Genomic DNA, 24,577 nt, shown 5'->3' on the forward strand with positions numbered 1-24,577 from the left:
GGAATAATGTCCAAGGTGGGAGAAAGAACTCTGGTCTGTTGGAGGCAAGTGAAAATGTTGCAATTAATCACCTTCATTAGCATTGCAAAGCCTTGCAGCTTCAAAGTCTGGCTGATGCCTGCCTAGGGAAATTCTTTACAGTCCTAATTTTAGAGTTCAACAGAAATTTCAAAAGGAGGAAACCATGAAAATGGACAAAATCTGGTGACCAGTATTAAAAAAAACTCTTAAATTAGGACAGTAAATATAGAACAATACTCAAAAACAGGGGAATTGCAGACAGGAAGCATTCAGGTCCAGCTAACACTTCCCAACAAGGGACTCCCCCATTTATTTATTTTATTTATTTACAGTATTTATATTCCGCCCTTCTCCTCATCCTGAAGGGGACTCAGGGGGGATTACAATGTACACATATATGGCAAACATTCAATGCCAAAGACATACGACATAGGAAGACAGTCAGATACTATTTAACTTTTCTGGCCGCCAGGGAAGATGTCGCTTTCATCGTCCATCTGTGACACTGATGAAGTACTTCCGTATTCCCCGCATGCTTTCTGCTGGAGTTCTTTGCTGGAGTCTTTTTATGGCCTCATAAATTAGTTAAATTAGCCTCCCCACACATAGGTGGTACCTAAATTTCCTATTTGGCAGATGCAACTGTCTTTTGGGTTGCAAAGGTCAACAACAAGCTACACAATTGGTCGGACGCGGGCTGGCTTTGAACTCATGACTTTTACAGAAGTGATCTTAATGCAGTTGACACTCAGCCAGTTGCGCCACAATCCCGGTGCAGGAATCAGCCAGACCCTGAAGCTGCAAGGCCTTGGAAGGCTAATCAAGGTGATTAATTGCAACATTATCACTTGCCTCCAACAGACAAGAGTTCTTTCTCTCACCCTGGATATTCCACAGATATATAAACCTCCCTTGCTTAGTTTCCAATATACCTCACAACCTCTGAGGATGCCTGCCACAGATGTGGGCGAAACATCAGGAGAGAGTGCTTCTGGAACTTGGCCATACAGCCCAGAAAACTCACAGCAACCCAGGACAAAATCTGTTTTGAAGATAGAACATTAAATATCAAGCAGAGGGCGTTTTCCCATTGAATGTTCCCACACATTTAAAAAAAGGCAGGCAACTTTTATTTCACAGACCACTTGGCACAAAGCATGCTCCAAAGGCAACGTCTTCTAGAAAAAGGCTCGGCACTTCTCGGCGCAGTGATAGCCGGACGAGAGGGGCCCCGCGGGCGGACCTGCCGACCGGAGTCCTCTCTGGCTACATCCATGCGATTGGTTAATATTGCGAACCTGAAGACACTAAAGGAGTGGCCCGTGAGGTGGGAGCCGCCGGCAGAGAGACACTGGCCGCGTTCAGGCCAAGGCTGTTGGTCGTGCTGGCCATGCTGCTGGTCATGGTGGAGACCGAAGAGGTGGCGGCAGCCAAAGTGGACGCCACGGAAAAGGTGGAGGGAGAAGGGAGCACAGTGGAGTTCTCAACACTGGTGTGCTGGAAAGGAAACCAAGGGGGAGAAAAGAAGAAGGGGTCAAGGGCAGGTTTCAACAACAACAATGAAGGACAACCTCTGCACAGGAACAGGAGATCCCCACAAACATTCCCATCTCTGTCTGACGTCTTAAAGAGATTAGATCAAGGAGAAGCAAATCTGGGAGGCTACCTGCCCATACTACCTCTCCAAGAGACTGATGTTGTGTATCTCTCTGAGATAGGGCTTGAGCGCACTGTTTTGCAGTGGCTCTGGTCCTTTCTGGAGGGGTCAACCCAGATGATTGAGCTGGGGGACTCCTAGAATCATAGAATCAAAGAGTTGGAAGAGACCTCATGGGCCATCCAGTCCAACCCCATTCTGCCAAGAAGCAGGAATATTGCATTCAAATCACCCCTGACAGATGGCCATCCAGCCTCTGTTTAAAAGCTTCCAAAGAAGGAGCCTCCACCACACTCCGGGGCAGAGAGTTCCACTGCTGAACAGCTCTCACAGTCAGGAAGTTCTTCCTCGTGTTCAGATGGAATCTCCTTTCTTGTAGTTTGAAGCCATTGTTCCATTGTGTCCTAGTCTCCAGGGAAGCAGAAAACAAGCTTGCTCCCTCCTCCCTTTGGCTTCCTCTCACATATTTATACATGGCTATCATATCTCCACTCAGCCTCCTGTTCGACTCCCTGGCCTGTGGGGTCCCTCAGGGTTCAATTCTGTTCCCCATGCTGTTCAACATTTACGTGAAACTACTAAGAGAGATCATCCAGAGTTTTGGAGTTTGGTATCAAATTTATGCAGATGACACCCAACTCTATGACTCCACCAATAGCCAAGGATGGTGTTCCGGTCCTGAACCAGTGCCTATCATCAGTAATGGACTAGATGAGGGCCAACAAGCTGAAATCGAAACTAAATCCAGACAAGACAGAGGGGCTCCTGGTCAGTTGTGAAGTGGATCAGGGTGTGGGATTACAGCCTGTGTTGGATGGGGTCACAACCCCCTGAATAATAATAATAATAATAATAATAATAATAATAATAATAATAATGTCAGGTTTTACAATGTATTGTAATGTAATATAGCTGAGTCATGCACTGCTAATGGGCTTCTATTGGAAATGCTGAGTCATGCATTAACTGTATATAGAACTTCATTTGGGGAATGTGTTCTGGCCTAGTCCAGGTGATTGTGAATGATGCAATCCTGGATCTGAGTTAAGTTAATGAGTTGGGAACCAATCAGAGATTGCTATGTGTAATTGTATAGAATTGTATATAAGGAAGTCATGTACAGTGTATTCTCTCTCCTTGTGCTGTGATCCTGTTTGTCGAAGGCACTATGTAATTGATTAAAAGAACCTGTCTGCTAAGACAAGATATAACTGTGTACTGTGATAAGTTTGTAGTGTCATCTAGATTGAAGGGGAAAACAATAGTAAAACTGACAATGGAAGGGCATGTGCTCAAGTGTCTGTAAAAGAGTTCCAGAGTGACTGCAGGCTGTGGGAGCAGTTGACTGAAAATACTGTGCAGGAAGAAGTTGTGCAACTGATCTGCTGCTGAATTGTGAAATTAATCTCAAATAATAATAATAATAATAATAATAATAATAATAATAATAATACTTTATTTGTACCCCGCTACCATCTCCCCAAGGGACTCAGTGCGGCTTACATGAGGCCGAGCCCACAATACATCAGCAAAAACAACAACAACAATAATAATACAAAACAATAAAACTCATAAACAAAAAAATAGGCAGTAAACATCAACAATAACACAATAACATTTAAAAATATGGCTGGGCCAAATGTAATGATTAAAAATTTAAAAATAATGCTGATTGTTATTGTTAATTGTTATTAATATTAATATTAATAATAATAATAATGGACCTAGTAATCAAAACCAACAATGCTTGCTTATTTTGTTGTTCATGTGATTTCTTTCTGGTGTATAAGCACTCTATCCTTCTATTTATAGCCTCATATGCACTTCTGTAGTTTGCAGAGTTAAAGGAAGAAACAATGCAGGAGAACCAAAGTGTGCATAAGCCTATCGGCTCTAATAGGCACGAGGGACATTTCTGACATGTTTTGGGAATGGTCTGGTCCATTCTGAGCCCACAAGAGGCCTTTTATTTTGCAACAGGAAGTGACCAGCAGTCACTTCTTGTTCAAAAAGTTGACACACACAAACACAGACATCACTGGAGGATCCGGGGCATGAAGTCCATGGGCTACACTTGGCCCTCCCCAAGATAAACATTAAGTAATTCCAGGAAAGTCTGTCTGGTAACTTGGTAAGGAGTATATATAAGTATTTCTGTTTTCTACTTATTACAACCATTTTCCTTTCTATAAGATGGAACTCCAAGATAATCCAAGACAGGGGTCCTCAAACTAAGGCCTGGGGGCCAGATATGGCCCTCCAAGGTCATTTGCCTGGCCCTCTCTCAGGGCCAACCTCAGTCTGAAACGATTGAAAGCACACAACAAGATTAACAATCCTATCTTATTAGCCAAAAGCAGGCCCACACTTCCCATTGAAATACTAAGTTTATATTTAGAATCATAGAATCAAAGAGTTGGAAGAGACCTCATGGGCCATCCAGTCCAACCTCATTCTGCCAAGAAGCAGGAAAATTGCATTCAAGTCACCCCTGACAGATGGCCATCCAGCCCCTGTTTAAAAGCTTCCAAAGAAGGAGCCTCCACCACACTCCGGGGCAGAGAGTTCCACTGCTGAACGGCTCTCACAGTCAGGAAGTTCTTCCTCATGTTCAGATGGAATCTCCTCTCTTGTAGTTTGAAGCCATTGTTCCACTGCGTCCTATTCTCCAGGGAAGCAGAAAACAAGCTTGCTCCCTCCTCCCTGTGGCTTCCTCTCACATATTTATACATGGCTATCATATCTCCTCTCAGCCTTCTCTTCTTCAGGCTAAACATGCCCAGCTCCTTAAGCTGCTCCTCATAGGGCTTGTTCTCCAGACCCTTGATCATTCTAGTCGCCCTCCTCTGGACACATTCCAGAGGAATTTATTAAATATAATTTAATATAATTTATTAAAATTGTTCATCATTTTAATTATTGTATTGTTTAAAGTGTTGTTTTTTTTTGCACTACAAATAAAATATGTGCAGCGTATTTTAATTCATTCATGTTTTTTTCAAATTATAATCCGGCCCTGCAATAATTTGAGGGGCTGTGACCTGGCCCTCTGTTTAAAAGGTTTGAGGACCCCTGATCCAAGATAATCAATTGTGTCTTCATCTCTGGGAGATAGGGCAATGTAAAATAATATATAAATAATAATAAAATAATATATATATCATATCATATCATATATATCATATCATATATAACCTACAAAGCCCTAAACAACTCTGGCCCTGTTTACCTGTCCGAACGGATTCTCCCCTACGAACCATCAAGGTCTTTAAGATCTTCCAGGGGAGCCCTGCTCTCGATCCCACCACTGTCACAATCGTGGTTGGTGGGGACGAGAGACAGGGCCTTCTCAATGGTGGCTCCCTGGCTTTGGAACTCCCTCCCACAGGAGATTAGAACTGCTCCCTCCCTCCTGACGTTCAGGAAGCTAACAAAGACTTGGCTATGGAATGCGGCCTTTGACAACTGAGTCAACTCTGGTCCACATGGAAGGAGAATGAATAACTGTGAATTATGACCAGGAATGCTTTGACGACGTGGCTATGTGAGTGTGATGATGACGATGTTGTACTGTAATATGTTTTTAATTGTGTAATGATGATGCATTGTGTGGTTTGTATTTTTGTATACGAACACATGTTGTGAACCGGATCTGAGTCCCTCTTGGAAGTGAGAAGATCGGTATAGAAAACTTTTAAATAAATAAATAAGTGTGTGTGTGTGTGTGTGTGTGTGTGTGTGTGGTAGAAAACCTATTTTACCAAATCATGTGGTATTACATCTCAGAAATTGATTTCTTGTTCCTCAGTGCAAAATCTACAGTAAAATATTGATTTATAAACTCATACAAAGTTTTTGAGAACATTTCTTAATTGCCTTGATGGAGGCTGCTCCAACCTTTAATTTCAAGACATCACCCCCTTTTTTCCAGAGGGACGGCATCCTTGCCCACCTGCTCCCCTTTTATTAAACACCGAAAGAAATCTTATTAACAAGCAAGCCTTTCTATCTCAAGACACAGAGGATGGGAAAAATATTCTGTGCAACTTTAGTGCAGGACTAGAGACCAAGGGGTTGTGCTACCTGACACAAGGGCAATGCTCCCTCCTCAGAAGCAAAAGTAAGAGCCCACTTCTAGTCTCAGAGTCATGGTTTCAGGATGCACATTTAGCAGCTCTCAAAGTGAACAAAGGACCTACCAGATGCGCTGCAGATGAAGACAGTGCTGAGGCAGAAGAGAGGCTGTTCTGATTATCAGAGAGGGAGCTGGAAGAAAAACAAGCATGACGTACAGTCAGCACACATCTGAGCATCTCATTATAAGCTGCCATTTCGTGCCTCTCTCACTATAACAAGCAGAAGTGATGCAAACTGGAAAATCACTTGAGGTGGCTGTAAGATCTCTGCTGTCAACAAGTTGGTAGGCTCCTATACTAAGAAAAAAACCACCACATATAAAACCTACAACATTGTAAAGCTAAACCTGGGGAGGAGAGGTGGGTACCCATTCAAAGTCCTACTCGCCCATCTGCTTTAGCACTTTCTGTATATTCAGTGTGAAGATCTGATAGGAGACTGCGGAGATATGTTGTATTGGCACTACACAACCCCCACTTAGAACAGAAACACTTAGAATCATAGAGTTGGAGGAGACCTCATGGGTCATCCAGTCCAACCTGTCAAGAAGCAGGAAAATCACATTCAAAGCATATGATTTTCCTGCTTTGAATGCAAATGAATGTGAATGCGGTGACTAGGTGCTGCTAAGCAGTGTGAAAAGTGCAACCACAATGCACAGGGTATAAACACAATGTGGAATGTTGCTGTATGAACAACTGGACTTCTGCCACTGCCAGCAGAATGTGTTTTCTGTTGCTCCTATCATCATAATCATTACCATTAGACACACAACAAGATTAGTACACAGCAAACTAGATCACTGTGCTGCCTTTTGTAATGGATCACTTGTCAGACATTTCCCAATTGTCTAGGACTGTGTGATGTATCGGTGAATAATGCGTGCAGATCTGAGCATTATTATTAGTATTACGATTATTATTATTATTGACACAAAAGCACAGTATGTCACAGCAAATGAGATCTATATGCTGGATTTCGTATCACAAAATCACAAGTCAAACACTTCCCAAGCATTTGACTTGTGAAGTGTTTGACTTCTGATTTTGTGATACGAAATCCAGCATATTATTATTGTTGTTATTATTATTATTATTATTATTATTATTATATTTGTATCCAGATTTCATCTCTGTAGTAGCCGCCGGTGGCGCAGTGGGTTAAACCCCTGTGCCGGCAGGACTGAAGACTGACAGGTCGCAGGTTCAAATCCGGGGAGAGGCGGATGAGCTCCCTCTATCAGCTCCAGCTCCTCATTCAGGGACATGAGAGAAGCCTCCCACAAGGATGATAAAAACACCAAATCATCCAGGCGTCCCCTGGGCAACGTCTTTGCAGACAGCCAGTTCTCTAACACCAGAAGTGACTTGCAGTTTCTTAAGTCGCTCCTGACACAACAAAAAAAAAATATCTGTAGTTATTTTGCTGTGGTAAATATGTGTCCTGCTTACATAGCATGACTTATGTGTGCATATGTCACTAACAGAATGTCAGCTGCAAAGTTCTAAAGCAGCCAGGTGAGTAGTGATGTCGGGATTGGGGCTTACAGATATGCCTGTGTCCCTCCTCCACAATTTAGTTGTTCTCCTATTGCATACAAACACAAAGCAGATAATTGCAAGAATCAGACTGGATGGCTGAGGAACACTTCTATGAAGAGTTGCTACGTTCTCAGTAGCTTCCTTTTTCACTTTAGTGAATGTTTCCAAAAGAAATGGCAGAGTCTCTGTCAGCTTTGTTGTTCAGCTACAGCCCTTGCCAGGACATATAGTAAGACCCTCGTATATGTAAATACAGTAAGGCCCTTGTATTCGCAGGGGATTCGTTCCTGGTTGGACCGGGATTAACTACAACTGTATATCATGAACTTATCTGACTTCTCAATTCAGCACAGCATACAATTGTGCGGGAGGACCTAGAGAGGTATCCTGCCTGTGAATCTGCAAGGTCCTCCAAGGCCTATAGTAACTTCCGGAGAAAGCATACCCCAAAAACTGGCAAATCTGGAGAGTAGCCATATTATCATACACAGTTGCTCCCCCTCAACAGTTTTTGTCCCCAGAGTATATTTTCCCCACCTGTATGAAGGTCCTTATTTATGACCCCGTTCCTTTGTGAGTTTCTCCCCCACAAACAATCTGCTCCATCCCTGTCTCATCTTGATTTTAGTATCTTTAGTATTTTAGTTTTTATCTCAAACATGCAGCCCGCTCATTGTTATTTTACTGTGTATGATTTTGCTTATCGTTTTTGTACTCATATGTTCTATGTATTTTACTGTGTTGTTATTGTGTTTTTGGTTTTATTTTATTGTAATACTAGCCATCCCCTGCCACGCGTTGCTGTGGCCCACTCTGGTGGTCATGGGGGTTCTGTGTGGGAGGTTTGGCCCAATTCTATCATTGGTGGGGTTCAGAATGTTCTCTGATTGTAGGTGAACTATAAATCCCACCAACTACAACTCCCAAATGCCAAGGTCTATTTTCTGCAAACTCCACCAGTGTTCACATTTGGGCATATTGAGTATTTGTGTAGAGTTTGGTCCAGATCCATCATTGTTTGAGTCCACAGTGATCTCTGGATGTCGGTGAACTACAACTCCAAAACCAAAGAACACTGCCAACCAAACCCTTGCAGTATTTTCTGTTGATCATGGGAGAACTGTGTGCCAAGTTTGGTTCAATTCCATCATTGGTGGGGTTGAGAATGCTCTTTGATTGTAGGTGAACTATAAATCCCAGCAACTACAACTCCCAAATGACAAAATAATTTTTTTTGAGTGTAGGACATACATTGGGTTGTTAGGTGTCTTGTGTCCAAATTTGGTGTCAATTCCCCCAGTGGTTTTTGAGTTCTGTGAATACCACAAACGAACATTACATTTTTATTTATATAGATGCTGTTGGGCTTGGCCTCATGTAAGTCGCCCCGAGTCCCCATTGGGGAGATGGTGGCGGGGTATTAAATAAAGTTTATTATTATTATTGAATCCCTAGAGGTCATTTTCCCCTGGTCTTCTATAGATCCACACAACAAAATGTATAACCCCCACAGTCAAGGATAATTAAAGAGAGAGAGAATCAATCACTAAGAAGGTGGTGGCCACTCTCATCCCCACCCAGACAATGCTCCGCCATGGCCGCCCCGTAGCTTCTCCTGCTGTACCTGCTTAACTGGGAGAGTGAGCTGTTGGCCAAGTCATTGGACTGCGGCAAGCTGGGAAGTGGTGCTGTGTGCGGGGGTGCCGAAGGGAGAAGCAAAGCAGGGGCAGCCGTGGTGCTAGGCTTGGCAGCTAGCGACGGAGGAGAGGTTTCTGTCTTAGACGCCGGAACGGATGACGGAGCTGCAAAGGTGGGAAAAGGCAATTCAGAGAAAGGCCCACGCGGTACAATCCTGGCTATGAAAAGGGCAGAGCAAGTTTCAAAGGAGGAAAGAGAAACATCCAGTCAACTGTGCCAAATAAAGGGTTAGAAAAGCATCAACCATTTTTCGAAGCTTTTCAGAGTGAGCTCAGCAAGAGAAGCACTAACACGTGTCTGCTTTTCTTTCCTGAACATCCCCAACAAAAAGATCTCAAGATATCTACATCTTCCTTCTCCCAATCTTCACACCCATCACTTCATAGATGTGTCTGTTAGGAACAGGGGTCCCCAAACTACGGCCCGCGGGCCACTTCCGGCCCGCCAAGGGCACTTATCCTGCCCGTGGAGGAGAAGCGCCCCCCCCACACACACAGTGCCCCTCCATTGGCTGGCTCAGGCTATCCGCCAGGCCCCATGGGCAGCGTGAGCCAGCCAAGGGCAGCTGCTCCACATGGCCTACTCGCGCGTAAAGCACCTCACGAGGTGCTTTACTCGCAAGTATGCCACATGGGGCTACTCCTTTGGCAGGCTCACGCTATCCGTCAGGCCCAATGGGCAGTTGTGAGCCAGCCAAGGGCAGCTGTTCCGCATGGCCTACTCGCGCATAAAGCATCTCACGAGGTGCTTTACTCGCAAGTAGGCCGCACGGAGCTGCTCCTCCCTTGGCAGGCTCACGCTGCCCATCGGGTCTGATGGGCAGCATGAGCCAGCCAAGGGAGGCTGCCCCGGAGCTCCATGCAGTCATGCCGGCCACATGACCTTGGAGGTGTCTACAGACAACGCTGGCTCTTCGACTTAGAAACGCAGATGAGCACCACACCCCAGAGTCAGACACCACTGGACTTCATGTCAGAGGAAAATTGTGGAAGATCCAGAGTGGGAGAAAGAACTCTTGTCTGTTGGAGGTAGGTATGAATGTTTCAATTGGACACCTTGATTACCATTTCATAGCCTGACAGTTTTTAGGGAGAATCCTTTGTTGAGAGGTGATTAGCTGGCCCTGATTGTTTCTTGTCTGGAGTTCCCCTGTGTTTGAGTGTTGTTCTTTATTTACAGTTATAATTTTAGAGTTTTTTTAAAATACTAGTAGCCAGATTTTGTTCAGACTAGAAACAGGAAGATTTCCCATTCTCTGCTCCTGGAATTACTGCCTAAAGAGGGCTAGAAAGAACCCCCTCCCTCTAAGGGCCCTTCCACACCACAAAATAAAATATGTGCAATGTGCAGAGGGATTTTTTAATTGATTTTTTTTTAAAAAACAACCTATAGTCCAGCCCTCCAACCGTCTGAGGGACAGTGAACTGGCCCCCGGTTTAAAAAGTTTGAGGACCCCTAGTTAGGAACATACAGTCTACACCCCATTCCCTTCAGGACTTGGCAGAAAAGACTCAGAACATAGGATCTTCCACAGCATACTGTATCAGATATGTGCTTGGAAAGAGAACATCATAGTCTTTTCAGGTGCCTTACCCAGGTTCATAGCCATCACCAGGTTATTATAGCACTCCCCCTGAAGACACAAGCCCACAGTTTGGGGGTCCTCCTGGACTCAGCGCTGATGCTTAATGCTCAGGTGTCGGTGGTGGCCGGGAGGCCCTTTGCACAGTTAAGACTTGTATGCCTGCTGCGACCGTACCTCGAGAAGTCTGACTTGACCATGGTGGTCCACACCTTAGTTACCTCAAGACTGGACTACTCTAATGCTCTCTACATAGGGCTGCCCTTGAAGACGGTTCACAAACTACAGCTGGTGCAAAGGTCAGCGGCCAGATTGTTAACTGGAGAAAGTTACAGGGAGCGGTCAAACCCCCTGTTTAAACAGCTCCACTGGCTGCCGATAAGTTTCCGGTCCCAATTCAAGGTGCAGGTTGTTACCTATAAAGGTAACAACCCTATGAGCCCACGCGATCTTTAAGATTGTCCGGGGATGCCCTTCTCTCGCTCCCGCCCTTGTCTCAGGTGCAATTGGTGGGGACGAGGGAAAGGGCATTCTCGGTGGTAGCCCCTCATCTCTGGAACTCCCCTCCCCAGGCACCCTCCCTAGCCACATTCCGTAAGGAATTAAAAACATGGATGCTTCGTTGTGCATTTGACTGATGACCCCATGACATACGACCGGTACTGCAACGTAATTATAATTCATCCTGAATTTCCTATATTACATTACTATTGAGATTTTATAAGTCATACTGAATTGCTTCGGATCCTGTTAGATTGCTTTGTTTTAATGATACTTCCTATGCTGTAAAACATTTTCAGACCTTCTTGCAGCAACACCAGAAGCACTCCAAGGGGCCAGATACTGGTCAAAGGACATTTAATCAACTACCAAACTCACAAATTTTGTATTTTGTCTGTTTGTTTGCTTTGTTCTGTTAGAAATGTAATATAATTGACTGGTTGCCCTGACACGACAAATATATACATTTTCATCCACCTTGATGAACCAATTACTCTTTAATCAGCTTGTATTTTTACCCCCCCCCCCCCCGTTCTTTTGTTGCTTGATGCTTGTTTCTTATTGTTATGTTTGTTTTATGTTTTTAAATTGTATTTTGTTATTGCTCTGCTTGTAATTGTATGTTCCCTGGGCTTGGCTCCATGTCAGCCACCCTGAGTCCCTTCGGGGAGATGGAGACGGGTAGAAAAATAAAATTCTAGTTCTAGTTCTAGTTCTTCTTCTTCTTCTTTCGCCAAACAGCTTGGGAAGTATATTAGCCCGACATATTTTCACTGTTGTGATGGCAAGATTGGAAAAAATAAACTATTGGAAATTGTTGAAAGGATTTAACATTAGAGGGTGGGTAAGCAGAGTCTGTCAAAAATAACTGAACCAGAAATTTGCATCAAAATGAGCAAATTAAAGGAAGCAACTCTTGGTATGAGCGTGGCACATCCAGGAAAATGGGAATACCGCAAATGAAGCACACACAAATGAAGCCTGTCTACGAGGTCGAGTCTATCTCACCTGAAATTATTTATTTCAAGTAAAGAAGTTGATAGGAACTTTCAAAGGAAGGCCAATGCAGGAGAACCCTTCACCTTTCACGGTTTCCCTGTGATCAAAGCTTATGAAAGACAGTTTGAACGAGTTCTTTTTGCAGTGCTCTCTTTTATTTTCCAGATAATAAGCAGAAGAAACTACATCTTAATCTTTTAGCCAGTGGACAACCACAGAAAGCACTGTCTTTGGAGGTACCTTCCATGAGAAGGTGGAACTAGGAAGCACCTGGGATTATTCACAACAGATAAATGGGGAATTAGCTCCCTAAAATAGAAAGAAACCTGGAAAACCTACTATTAATTTGGCACTGTTGAGAAAAATACAAAGCCAACCATGCTGGCAATGGACCAAATGCAAACTACGTTAGTGGAGAAAAAATAAGACATCCTTGAGCACTTGGTAGTGGAGGTTGTAAACCCAAAGTCAGAACTTAAATACAAAAACAACCCTACAAATGCATCAAAGAACAGCTTGCTTGAATTTCATTCAGCGGAAAAAATGTCATTTGCGAACATCCATCTGCACACAACTGATTATAAAGTATATTCTCTATAAACACATTTTAAAAAGCCCAAACCCCAGAAAAATATTTATCTCCCCACTTGTCACCCGAACAGTGACAACTACAAAGTAATATAAAGTGACATTTAACTCCAAAAAGGACAAAGATTTTCTGAACTTACTGTCAAGGGCCGGCTGTGTCCGAACACTAACATGTCCATTCTGAAAGTCAAAGTGAAAACAGTGATTCAAGTCATCTAAGAAACAGAGTGAGAAGCGCAACCAAATCACCTTCTACATCTACCAGGATTCCCTTCAATGGGTTCTAATACAATCCCATTCAGGGCAAAGGGAAGTTAAGGCAGTTTATTTAATTTTTACTATATTTGTATACCGCCTTTCTCAGCCAATTGGCGACTCAAGGCGGTTTCCAACAAATCAGTATACATAAAACATAATATAGATAAAAAAAACATTAAACAGTATAAAACATCACAAAAGCAATAAAAGCAACATCATCAGCGTCTCATTATTCTCAAGAACTTTCCAATTCCATTGTCAGGTCATTCGATTTCCTATATTACCTACTCTGTATTTGTAAACGCTTGCTCAAATAGCCACGTTTTAACTTGCCTCCGAAACGTCAAGAGGGAGGGAGCAGATCTGATCTCCCTAGGGAGGGCATTCCATAGCCGAGGGCCCACCACTGAGAAGGCCCTGTCTCTCGTCCCCGCCAAACATGCTTGTGACGAAGGCGGGACCAAGAGCAGGGCCTCCCCAGATGATCTCAAAGTCCTCAGTGGTTCGTAAGTGGAGATACGTTCGGACAGGTAAGTTGGGCCAGAACCGTTTAGGGCTTTATAGGCCAAAGCCAGCACTCTGAATTGGGCCCAGTAGCAAACTGGCAGCCAGTGGAGTTTGTGGTCATGTTTGGGATGGCATGTGCTTGTCAAGAGGCAATACACAAGGGACAAACACTACACAATATATCCCACAAACTCAGAATACTCTGTGGCACACTAAAGATGCCTGGAGAGAATTCTGGCATATTAATGTCTAGAACAGTGGTTCACAACCTGTGGGTCTCCAGATATTTTGGCTTTCAATTCCCAGGAATCCTAACAGTTGATAAGCTCGCTGGGATTTCTGGGAGTTGTAGGCCAAAACCCACAGGTTGAGAGCCACTGGTCTAGAAAGATAGACCTTCCTCCCTCCTATAGCCAATACTAAAGTAAAGGATGCATTGCTGGAGACACAAAAATGCCAGGCAAATCTTATTTGTGATTTGTATTATGTATATAACATAATACATTGAATTTTGCCATTACCTCTGTGTAAACCGCTTTGAGTCCCCCAATCCCACCCCACCCCAGGGGTGAGAACAGCAGTATATAAATACTGTAAATCTATATAAATAAAAATGTAATGTTCATTTTTGGGATTAATATAATTCAAAAACCACTGGACAAACTGGACTAACCCAAGGAATGACCATCACTAAAAAAAAAACTGATTTTGTCATTTGCGAGTTGTAGTTGCTGGGATTTATAGTTCACCTACAATCAAAGAGCATTCTGAACTCCACTAACAATGGAATTGAACCAAACGTGGCACACAGGACTCCCATAACCTTTCGCTGTGTTTTTTTGACTGAAGGACATAGATTGCTTTAGTTGATGTCTTGTGTCCAAATCTGGTGTCAATTTGTCCAGTGGTTTTGAGTTATGTTACTACCACAAACAACAACAATCCTATCTGATCAGCCAAAAGCAGGCCCAGACTTCCCATTGAAATAAAAATAAGTTTATATTATGAACATCTGAGCACTAAGAATTGAGTCTTGGGGTTTATTTATTTACCAAGGCAGAGACATCTCCAGCCCATCCCCTGTTTGGGTATCAGCCAGCACGTCAACAACTTAAATCTAGAAATAGTTTTCTAAGATCTACAGAGACACTCACTGGAACACCTCAGCAAGCGAGAGCCCAAAAGTGGCAGGCCCAAACCCAGAACCTCAACCAATGGCTGATACCCAATGAGAGACTCCCCCCTGGGCACACACAGGACTGGGCGACCTGGAAGGCACTGAACAGACTGCGCTCTGGCACCACGAGATGCAGAGCCAACCTTCAGAAATGGGGCCACAAAGTGGAATCCTCGACATGCGAGTGTGGAGAGGAGCAAACCACTGACCACCTGCTGCAATGCACCCTGAGCCCTGCCACATGCACAAGGGATGTCTTGTGTCCAAATCTGGTGTCAATTTGCAGCAACACCAGAGGCACTCCAAGTGGCCAGATACTGGTCAAAGGACATTTAATCAACTCTCATACTCACAAATTTTGTAATCTGCTTGTTTGCTTTTTTCTGTTAGAAATGTATTTGACTGGTTGTTCTGACACGACAAATAAATAAATCCCCAAAGCACGTACCCCTGCCCTCACCATCCCAACAAGTTCTAACAGGTGATGTTTGTGCTGCTCAAGACTTTACGGAGCCTACTTACCGTGACAACAGCTGTGGCTGGTTCTGTTGGAGGCACAGAGCTTTGGTATGTTATCCTGCTATGCACAGAGGCCTGGTCGTAGGAGGAAGCGGTTGTTACAGGACTAGTGCTCTGAGAAGAGCAGCTGAGGCTGGCGGATGTGATGGCGGGGGTGGTATAGGTGGGCTCCTGTACTGTATTGGACATTGGCAAAGAGGTATTCAAAGGATCACTGAAAAAAGTAAAAGTCATTTATCGTCATGGTCAAGGTCGATTCGATATCGCCACCAAGCTAACATGCTTGCAGTACATCTATTATGAACCCAATACACATAATATGGAATTATGAAGGGCGAGCCTGGGGGCAACCATCAAGAAAGCCTGGTTGGTGGGCTCCCAAGTGGCTCCTGTGTTGCAAAATATTTGATTCAATCAAATTAAGACTCTATTCATATCTAATACAAAGATTAATTTTTTTATATTGCAAACTAAACTAAGTTGCAACCAAGCAGGCTCATAATACCACGTTCTTAAAAAGGATTTAATCAATGCATCCTAAGGAATGCCCATTTTAAAACTACACTCCATATAGAAGAATCTCTATAAATACAAAAAAAGTCAGCAACTGAAGCAGTGCAAAAAAAGAAGCGAACACAGACAGAACCGCAGCAACCATAGACAGGTAAAGAAATTCCTGAAACTGGGTTGCTGTGAGTTTTCTGGGCTTTATGGTCATGTTCCATAAGCATTCTATCCTGATATGCTCAGAGGTTGTGAAGTCCATTGGAAACTAGGCAAGATATCTCTATCTATCTATCTATCTATCTATCTATCTATCTATCTATCTATCTATGTGAAACGATGTCCAGGGTGGAAGAAAGAACTCTTATCTGCTTGAGGCAAGCGTGAATTTTGCAAGTGGCCACCTTGATTAGCATTGAATAACCTTGCAGCTTCAAAGCCTGGCTGCTTCCTACCTTGGGGGGAGGGGGTCCTTTGATGGGAGGTGTTAGCTGGCCCTGGTTGTTTTCTGTTTTTTTTTTCATGCTTTTTTATTATTATATATTTTTATTTTAATACATACACATTTATAGTTCCCACCACCATGAGGATTGTTTTCTTTTACATATTAATTCTTTTTGAGATGAACCTTATAGATTAACATACTATATAACATTTGTCTCCTATTTCTTTCTTTCTTTTTTCTTAAATATTTTTTTAGTTAATTATTTGACACAATCTCATATATAATCAGAAAATATATGTTCAGAAATACTGGAACATGTCTAGATCTGTATGTAGACAGCAACTTGTACAAAGTAAGTATAACATATTATACCATTCACTCAAGTTTAAGACACTTTCAAAGGAAAATCCATGCAAACAATTCCTAACTAGAACTGTGTCTATCTAGCTAACAGCAATAGTGTCATCAGCTACTCCCACCCCCATATCATATGCAAAAAAATTAAATGCCAATGTATTTTTTTGGGGGGGGGGGATTCCTTGCAAGGTAAGAAATGTATCTTCATGATCAAGATGGTTTCAGAGTATGTCCAAAAACATCTTGATATTACATCAATAAAAAAGAAAACAAGAATGGGAGCAGGCAACCAAGTACTCTCTTATGACTAGAGCTTTTTGACTATTTTACATACACAGGCATGGACAACTGCAAAAACCCAATTTGCGTAAATTGAAGGACTGTTTCCTGTCTTTAATTCCCCTATTTTTTTAGTGTTGCTCTCTATTTACTGTCCTGATTCTAGAGGGTTTTTTAATACTGGGAGTCAGATTTTGTTCATTTTCATGGTTTCCTCCTTTCTTGTCCAAATTGTTAAACTTCTGTTTGAAGACCTCTAAAGAAGGAAAGTCTTCCATTCTCAGAAGCCGCCCTTTCTACTGTTGAGCAGCTCTTATTAAGAGGAAGTTCTCACTATGGTTTTTTTTTCTTGGTCATTTGAATCCACTGATTTGGGTCCCTCTTCTCTATGGCATCCCTTCAAGTACTGAAATATGACAGGCAGTTCATCTGTCAGTCTTCCCTACTCCAAATTGAATGTTCCCAGCTTCGGAAGGAGGACTTGGGTTTCAAGGCCTTCTTCAACTAATTAAAATTGTTTCAGTTAGAGCCCTTATCCCTTGAAACTGCAGCGTTCTGACGTAAATGAGTGGTGTCAAAAAGTAAACAGGGTCAGATGCAGTCAAAACAGTCTAAGCAGTTTATATCTCTGGGAGTGAGGCGGGCGGGGGGGAGTGAGAAATGTAGGCACTAAGCCATTATTTCAACCTGTTTTCTGGGAAGCTTCTTTGATTTTAATATCGTAAACTCCCTTTATTTATTTACTACTAGCTGTACCCGCCACGCGTTGCTGTGGCCAACCTTCCCTCCCTCTTTCTCTCCTTATTTTTCTCCTTCCTTCCCTCCCTCTTTCCTTGCTTCCCTCTTTTTATTTTCCTTCTTCTTCTTTCTTCTCTTTCTGTTCTCGCTTCCTTTGCTCATTAGTTCCATCCTTCCTTGTCTTTTTCCTTCCTTCTTTCCCTCCCTCTTTCTTTCTTTCGTTCCTTCTCTCCTTCCTTCCCTCTTTCACTTTTTTATTTCCTTCTCTCCTTCCCTCCTTCTTTCCCTCTTTCTCTCCTTCCTTCCTTTCCCCTTTCTGCGTATGTGTTTTGTGTGTGCATATATGTGTGTATATATTTCTGTATATATTTGTATATATGTGTATATATGTCTGTGCTTGTGTATGTATGTGGCTTTGCGCATGCATTGTAATGTATTTATTTATTTATTTTGTTTTTTAAGTCTCCTTCGCTGTGTTTTTCAGTGTTTTTTTGAGTGAAGGACATAGATTGCTTTAGTTGGTGTCTTGTGTCCAAATTTGGTGTCGATTTGTCCAGTGGTGTTTGAGTTATGTTAATCCCACCAACGAACATGACATTTTTATTTATATAGATAAGCATTTTTATTCATAGAATCATAGAATCAAAGAGTTGGAAGAGACCTCATGGGCCATCCAGTCCAACCCCCTGCCAAGAAGCAGGAATATTGCATTCAAATCATCCCTGACAGATTCATTAATTAACTATAGGCAGTGGCTTGAGCTACAAACATCCAACTGCCATCTGACTCCTAGTTACAAACAGGAGTGAGACAACAGGAAGGGAGAGGAAATCTACCCCTAGGATTTGAAATTCAGTCCTGGAAGAGTTATTGTGGGGAAAGAGTGTCTCCACTTAAGCTTTACCAACCATCTTTGATTCCTCGACAACCTAAAATTTTCAAAATCCAATTGTCACAGGGACAGAAAGTAAGGCGAAATTTTCTGAACAGGGGTACAGAATGCAAAACAAGCATAACAATGGTGTTAGCCCTTCCCAATGCTAACCAAAACTAAAAAAAAGAAATTTATGGCTGGACCTAAACTTTAAAATGTGTACCTGTCCCAGCTTACATACAAATTCAACTTAAGAACAAACCTACAGGACCTATCTTGTTCGTAACCCGAGGACTGCCTGTATAAGCACACTTTTATCGGCAACGTATCTTGCTTGCATAAACAAGCTGAGCAAAAGGCAAACCGGAGGACCTACGTCATGGGCTTGGTGTAGAGGATGTTGTTGGGTGCCGGGCTGTTGTTCTCGTAGCTTGAAGCGGATCCAAATTCCGAGAGAGAAGCCTCCAGTCCAAACTCAAGGGCCCCAAACTGCACATTTAGCCCCGACACATCCGTCGATCCAGGCATCTCCACCGCAGAGGAAGGGATCTGGAAACCGACAGCATGCTGTAACATAATGAAGTTTGCTCCAAACAAAATAATTTCACCTACAGGGAAGCTGTTTTGCCAGGGAAGAGGTCCTATACATTTGCTTTCTTTTCTGTTCGTTCTAAACCGTTGTGCCCTGCCTTTAGGACAGAGATCCAAAGATATTAACACTGAACTAAGAAGCTCTTCCACACAGGCACACTCACAAACACATTCCTGAAAGCAAATATTATAAAACAACAGTGAACATAAGAACAACATTAAAGAAGTGGGCTCTGTTTGGCACTCAACGTTAACAGAGAGCCAAAGAATTTCAGAGTCAGGAGATCACCACAGAAAAAGCTCTCCTATAAAAACTCTTTTGAGGCATAAAGTGGAAAGATCTCAAAGGAAGGCCATGATAAGAGAGAATGCAAGATTCCTTGGATATTCGACTTCCAGCAGGATGTTAGGAATTGTGGGAGATGAAGTCCAAAAACACCCAGAGAGCTGAAGTTTGCCATGCTCCATCTATATATACTGTTGTCCCTATGATGCACTTTCCCCCCTCCTAAACTGAAAGCCTACCTCACTGTTTAACTTTTTGGCCTTCCCTCAATTACATATTTTCTATTCCTACCTCATCAAGGATTTTTTCATTTTACCTCGTCGGTTCGGCCTGCCCATTCTGTTCGATTTTATATTGTGCTAATTTGCTTTATTTTATTTTGCTACTGCACATATTTTATTTTGGTGTAATTTTTGTTGTCTGTAGTCCGTATTTTATTTTGCTGTATTGTACCTTGGGGTTTGGCCTCATGTTATCCGCCTCGAGTCCCCTTTGGGGAGATGTTGGCAGAGTATAAATAAAGTTTATTATTATTATTACTAGTTGTCTCCTGCCAGGCGTTGCTGTGGCCCAGTCTGGTGATCTGGAAAATAAAGTAATGAGGAAGCAACAACAACTCCCAAATGTCAAGGTCTATTTCCCTTAAACTCCATCTGTGTTCATATTTGGGCATATTGAGTATTCATGCCAAGTTTGGTCCAGATCCATCATTGTTTGAGTCCACAGTGCTCTCTGGATGTGAGTGAACTATAATTCCCAAACTCAAGGTCAATGTCCACCAAACCCTTCCAGTATTTTCTGTTGGTCATGGAAGCCCTGTGTGCTAAGTCTGTCCCAATTCCATCATTAGTGGAGTTCAGAATGCTCTTTGATTGTAGCTAAACTATAAATCCCAGGAACAACAATTCCCAAATGACAAAATCAATTTTTTTTTAGTGGAGGACATAAATTGGACTGTTAGGTGTCTTGTGTCCAAATTTAGTGTCAATTCCCCCAGTGGTTTTTGAGTTCTGATGGTAGCACGAACTAACATTACATTTTTATTTATATAGATTATTATTATTATTATTATTATTATTATTATTATTATTTTTTAAACCCTTAAAACTCATTAAAAAGCCCATTCAAAGCTCAAATCACAGCACCCCTGACTTGATCCTCTCAAAAACTTGCAGTCTCCTTCTGAAAATAAACAATTGCTTCTGTGTAAATGCTTAGCGATTCCAACCCAACTTGCTTATTAAATGAACTGGCAAAATAGGCAGTATCCACTGGCAATCCTGACCTACATCCAGCTGCTCAGCCTACCCACATGGCCTTATCTCTGGGGTGCCACCTACCTTAGAGACTGGGGGTATCCTCCGTTTCAGGGGCTTGATCTGTTTCTGCTGGCCTTGGTGGGCCGATGTTGCTTGGCTCTCTGCAGACAGGCTGGGAAGGTGCAGCATCTTGCCGACGGAGACGGAACCGTCTGCTGGAGAAGATGCTCGAGCTTTTTGGGGGGCGAAAGACTCCAGTCCTGGTGGTGGGGCAGGAGACGCCAACTGCTGCTGCTGCTGTTGCTGCCGCTGCGTCAGCTGACTCAGGACCGGGGATGGTTCAGGCTGGGATTTGAAATCTAGGGACAATCAGGAGGGAGAAATGCATAGTAAGATCATCCATCCTTGTGGTCAGGAGCTTATCCAACATGGCAGAACGCTGGATAAGTGAAAATGTTGGAAAATAAGGAGGAATGAAGGAAAAGCCTATTAAGTGTCAAAATATGTTATGATTTTAAGTAACAAAACATCATGTTTTACAACAAATCAACAGAAAAAAAGGAGCTCAATACACAGTAATCACGGGTGAGAAGGGCAGAGTATAAATATAGGAAATAAAGAAATAAGTACTGTATTTACAAATTTAGCACCAAAACATCGCAATGTATTGAAATAGTTGTGGATCTGGCTGGGATACACCGAAATACAACACTGCCTGAGCGTTGCAAGTGCAGCATTTTTCCGAATGAAGCAGAGAGTGTTTGAGGACCAGGACATCCATAGCGATACCAAGGCGCTTGTCTATAAAGCTATTGTCCTCCCAACCCTGCTATTTGCCTGCGAAACGTGTACTGTCTACAGATGTTACATGCAACTCCTGGACCGATTCTATGCTGCGCCTTCCTGCAAATCTCTTGGGAAGACAGGCGGACAAACGTCAACGTGCTGGAAGAAGCAAAGACCACCAGCATCAAAGCAATGGTCCTCCGCCATCAACTCCGCTGGACCGGCCACGTTGCCCAGATGCTCGACTACCACCTCCTAAAGCAGTTGCTCTACTCCGAACTCAAGAATGGAAAATGGAATGTTGGTGGACAGGAAAAGAGATTTAAAGATGGGCTGAAAGCCAACCTTAAAAACTCTGGCATAGACACTGAGAACTAAGAAGCCCTGGCCCTGGAGCGCTCCAGCTGGAGGTCAGCTATGACCAGTAGTGCTGCAGAATTTGAAGAGGCACGAATGAAGGGCGAAAGAGGGAAACGTGCCAAGAGGAAGGCAAGTCAAGCCAACACCGACCGAGACTGCCTTCCACCTGGAAACCGATGTCCTCACTGTGGAAGAAGCAGCAGATCTATAATAGGGCTCCACAGTCACCTACAAACCCACTACCAACTTGGAGGACCATCATCCTCGGACTATGAGGGATCGCCTAAGTAAGTAAGTAAAGTAAGGATCTGGCCAGGAGGCAGATTGCATTGAATAATACAGAGCGTTGGATGAGGAAAGTTTGGATAAGCGAGACTCTAGTCCACTAGTTCTCGACCTGTGGGTCCCCAGGTGTTTTGGCCTATAACTCCCAGGAATCCCAGCCAGTTTACCAGCTGTTAGGATTTCTGGAAGTCCAAAAACATCTGGGGACCCCAGGTTGAGAACCACTGCTCTAGTCTATGTTTTTTTTTTAAGTCTGTTTTGGACAACTAAAAAGAATACTTCTGAAATTCTGCTGCTGAAACTCCATCATTAGTGGAGTTCAGAATGCTGTGTGTGTGTGTGTGAATGAAGAAATGAATGAATGAATGCTGGTGAAAGTCATTTACCCAAAATTAGTGACTCTAACAGGTCATACTTTTTACCAAGAGGTCATGGAATCATTTTTCAAAAGGGTTATTATGGCTTCTAACAAGGTAATGCCTTTCCAAATATCACAAAATTTCCAAAATGATTATGGAGATTTCCATTTTCCAAAACAATGATGGGTTGGCTAAAACACTTACCAAACTGACTGAGGATAGAAGACTGGGAAATCGAAGGTTTTATATCCCAGGATGATGTTGTGGTTGTAGAAACAGAGGAGTTTGCGTTGAGAGAGCCTTGTAAGGTAAACTGGCTCAACCCTGGAGATTTCAACTGCTCTAAAATCTGGGACCCTGTGGAGTTGGACGGTTTTGAAGCCCCAAGCTCTCCAAATCCAGAACAGAGTACTGAAGACTAGACAGAAAGCAGAGAGGGAAACAAACAATAATAAATACACAGGTATGCACATCACATTTATTTTTTCTGGATAATAAGTTGTGACATAACATAAATATATATATAACTAGCTGTTCCCGCCACGCATTGCTGTGGCCAACCTTCTCTCCCTCTTTCTCTCCTTCTTTCTTTCTCTCCTTCCTTCCCTCCCTCTTTCCTTCCTTCCCTCTTTTTCTTTCCCTTCTTCCTTCCTTCTCTGTTTCTTTTCTCGCTTCCTTTGCTCTTTGGTTCCATCCTTCCTTGTCTCTTTCCTTCCTTCCTCCCTCCCCTCTTTCTCTCTTTCGTTCCTTCTCTCCTTTCTTCAATCTCTCTCTTTCCTTCCTTCTTTAACTTCTTTATTTCCTTCCCTCCTTCTCTACCTTTCTTTCTTTCCTTCCTTCCTTCCCCTCTTTTTCTCTCTCATTCTCTTCTTCCTTCCTTCATCTTTTCTGTGTGCATATATGTGTGTATATATTTGTATATATGTGTTTGCGTATATATATGTGGATTGTGGCGCACACCGGGATTGTGGCGCAGCTGGCTGAGTGTCAGCTGCATTAAGATCACTCTGACCAAAAGGTCATGAGTTCGAAGCCAGCCCGGGCTGGAGTGGGCGTCCAGCCATTTGTGTAGCCCGTTGTCGACCTTTGCAACCCGAAAGACAGTTGCATCTGTCAAGTAGGAAAATAAGGCACCACCTTGTGTGGGAGGCTAAATTTAACTAATTTATGAGGCCATAAAGAAAGAAGACTCCGGGGAATGTGGAATGCGGAAGAACTTCATCAGTGTTGTTGATGGACGATGAAAAGCAGCAGCTCCCCTGGCGGCCAGAAAAAAAGTTAAATAGCCTTTGTCTGTTAAATGTCGTTTGTCAAACTGGCATTGAATGTTTGCCATATATGTGTTTACTGTAATCCCGCCCTGAGTCCCCTGCGGGGTGAGAAGGGCGGAATATAAGAAATGTAAATAAATAATAAATAAATAAATTTGCGCATGCGTTTGCATATATGTGTGCATATATTTGAGTATATATGTGTGTTTGTGTGGCTTTGCGCATGTGTTGTAATGCATTTTTTGTTTTTTGGTTTTTTAAGTCCCTTCTGCTGTGTTTTTCAGTATTTTTATGAGTGATGATCACTCGTTGGCCTGATAAGTGTATTGTGTCTAAATTCCGTGTCAATTCGTCCAGTGGTTTTTGAGTTATGTTAATCTCACAAACAAACATTACATTTTTATTTATATAGACTGGTAAAACATCATCTAAGACAATGCCTGGGTAATTCTGGAATTTAATTCAATGTAATCCAATATTTTGTGTGCATTACTTTGCCAACTAACCAACAGATGAAATGGATGTTACAGTAGTAGTCACAAAAACTGATAAAGAATGGGAAGAGAACCTCAACAACATTCAAAATGTATGTTGGTAACTTTTAGTTGGGGAGAAAAAGGAGGAATCTGCACCAAACATGGTGAAATGTTCTTCATTTATGAGAATCTGATACCTGTCCAAAGTTGCAAAGCAATTCCTACATGGCCAGAAGACTCAGAAACAGTTTCCTCCCTCATGCAGCAGTCAGATATGTGCTTGGAAAGAATATCACATCACAGTCTGCTGGCCAGGAACTGCACTTCATGAACAAAACAGGCTGTGTTTTTAATTATTATGCAAAGAACATTATCTGTTCTCTTCTCAGGAATCAATACAAGTAGGTCACTTCAGCAGTTGACAGCGAACAAGTCAGTAAGTCAAAGATGGACTTGCCAAACAAGACCGCAAAGACAAAGGTTATCCTTCAGAAGCACAGCTTTGTTTCTGTATTCCCAAAA

The 24,577-nt window shown here is 42.7% G+C and overlaps 1 protein-coding gene and 2 non-coding genes across 6 annotated transcripts in view; all 3 read right to left on the reverse strand.

Annotated features, from left to right (window-relative positions):
- The window catches only part of UBAP2 (ubiquitin associated protein 2), a 161,636-nt gene that overhangs the window by 39,646 nt on the left and 97,413 nt on the right, over positions 1–24,577 (reverse strand). For 2 of the 4 annotated variants that reach the window (XM_067464683.1, XM_067464682.1), the window contains exons 12-19: positions 22,513–22,726; positions 20,600–20,877; positions 18,759–18,931; positions 15,189–15,399; positions 12,865–12,904; positions 8,981–9,158; positions 5,878–5,944; positions 1,320–1,518 (exon numbers count right to left, since the gene is read on the reverse strand). In XM_067464683.1, the coding sequence (XP_067320784.1) occupies positions 1,320–1,518; positions 5,878–5,944; positions 8,981–9,158; positions 12,865–12,904; positions 15,189–15,399; positions 18,759–18,931; positions 20,600–20,877; positions 22,513–22,726 (1,360 nt within the window). Of the gene's footprint in view, positions 1–1,319; positions 1,519–5,877; positions 5,945–8,980; positions 9,159–12,864; positions 12,905–15,188; positions 15,400–18,758; positions 18,950–20,599; positions 20,878–22,512; positions 22,727–24,577 lie in introns of all 4 variants that reach the window. The other 2 variants (XM_067464681.1, XM_067464680.1) reach the window with 1 other exon arrangement.
- LOC132769577 (small nucleolar RNA SNORD121A) lies at positions 10,555–10,639 on the reverse strand. The gene has a single exon (XR_009630901.1). It is a non-coding gene; the product is annotated as a small nucleolar RNA SNORD121A (small nucleolar RNA).
- LOC132769575 (small nucleolar RNA SNORD121A) lies at positions 24,283–24,368 on the reverse strand. Its single transcript, XR_009630900.1, has one exon. It is a non-coding gene; the product is annotated as a small nucleolar RNA SNORD121A (small nucleolar RNA).

This window comes from Anolis sagrei, chromosome 2 (genome assembly GCF_037176765.1).
Source record: "Anolis sagrei isolate rAnoSag1 chromosome 2, rAnoSag1.mat, whole genome shotgun sequence".
Classification (NCBI taxonomy): Eukaryota; Metazoa; Chordata; class Lepidosauria; order Squamata; family Dactyloidae; genus Anolis; species Anolis sagrei.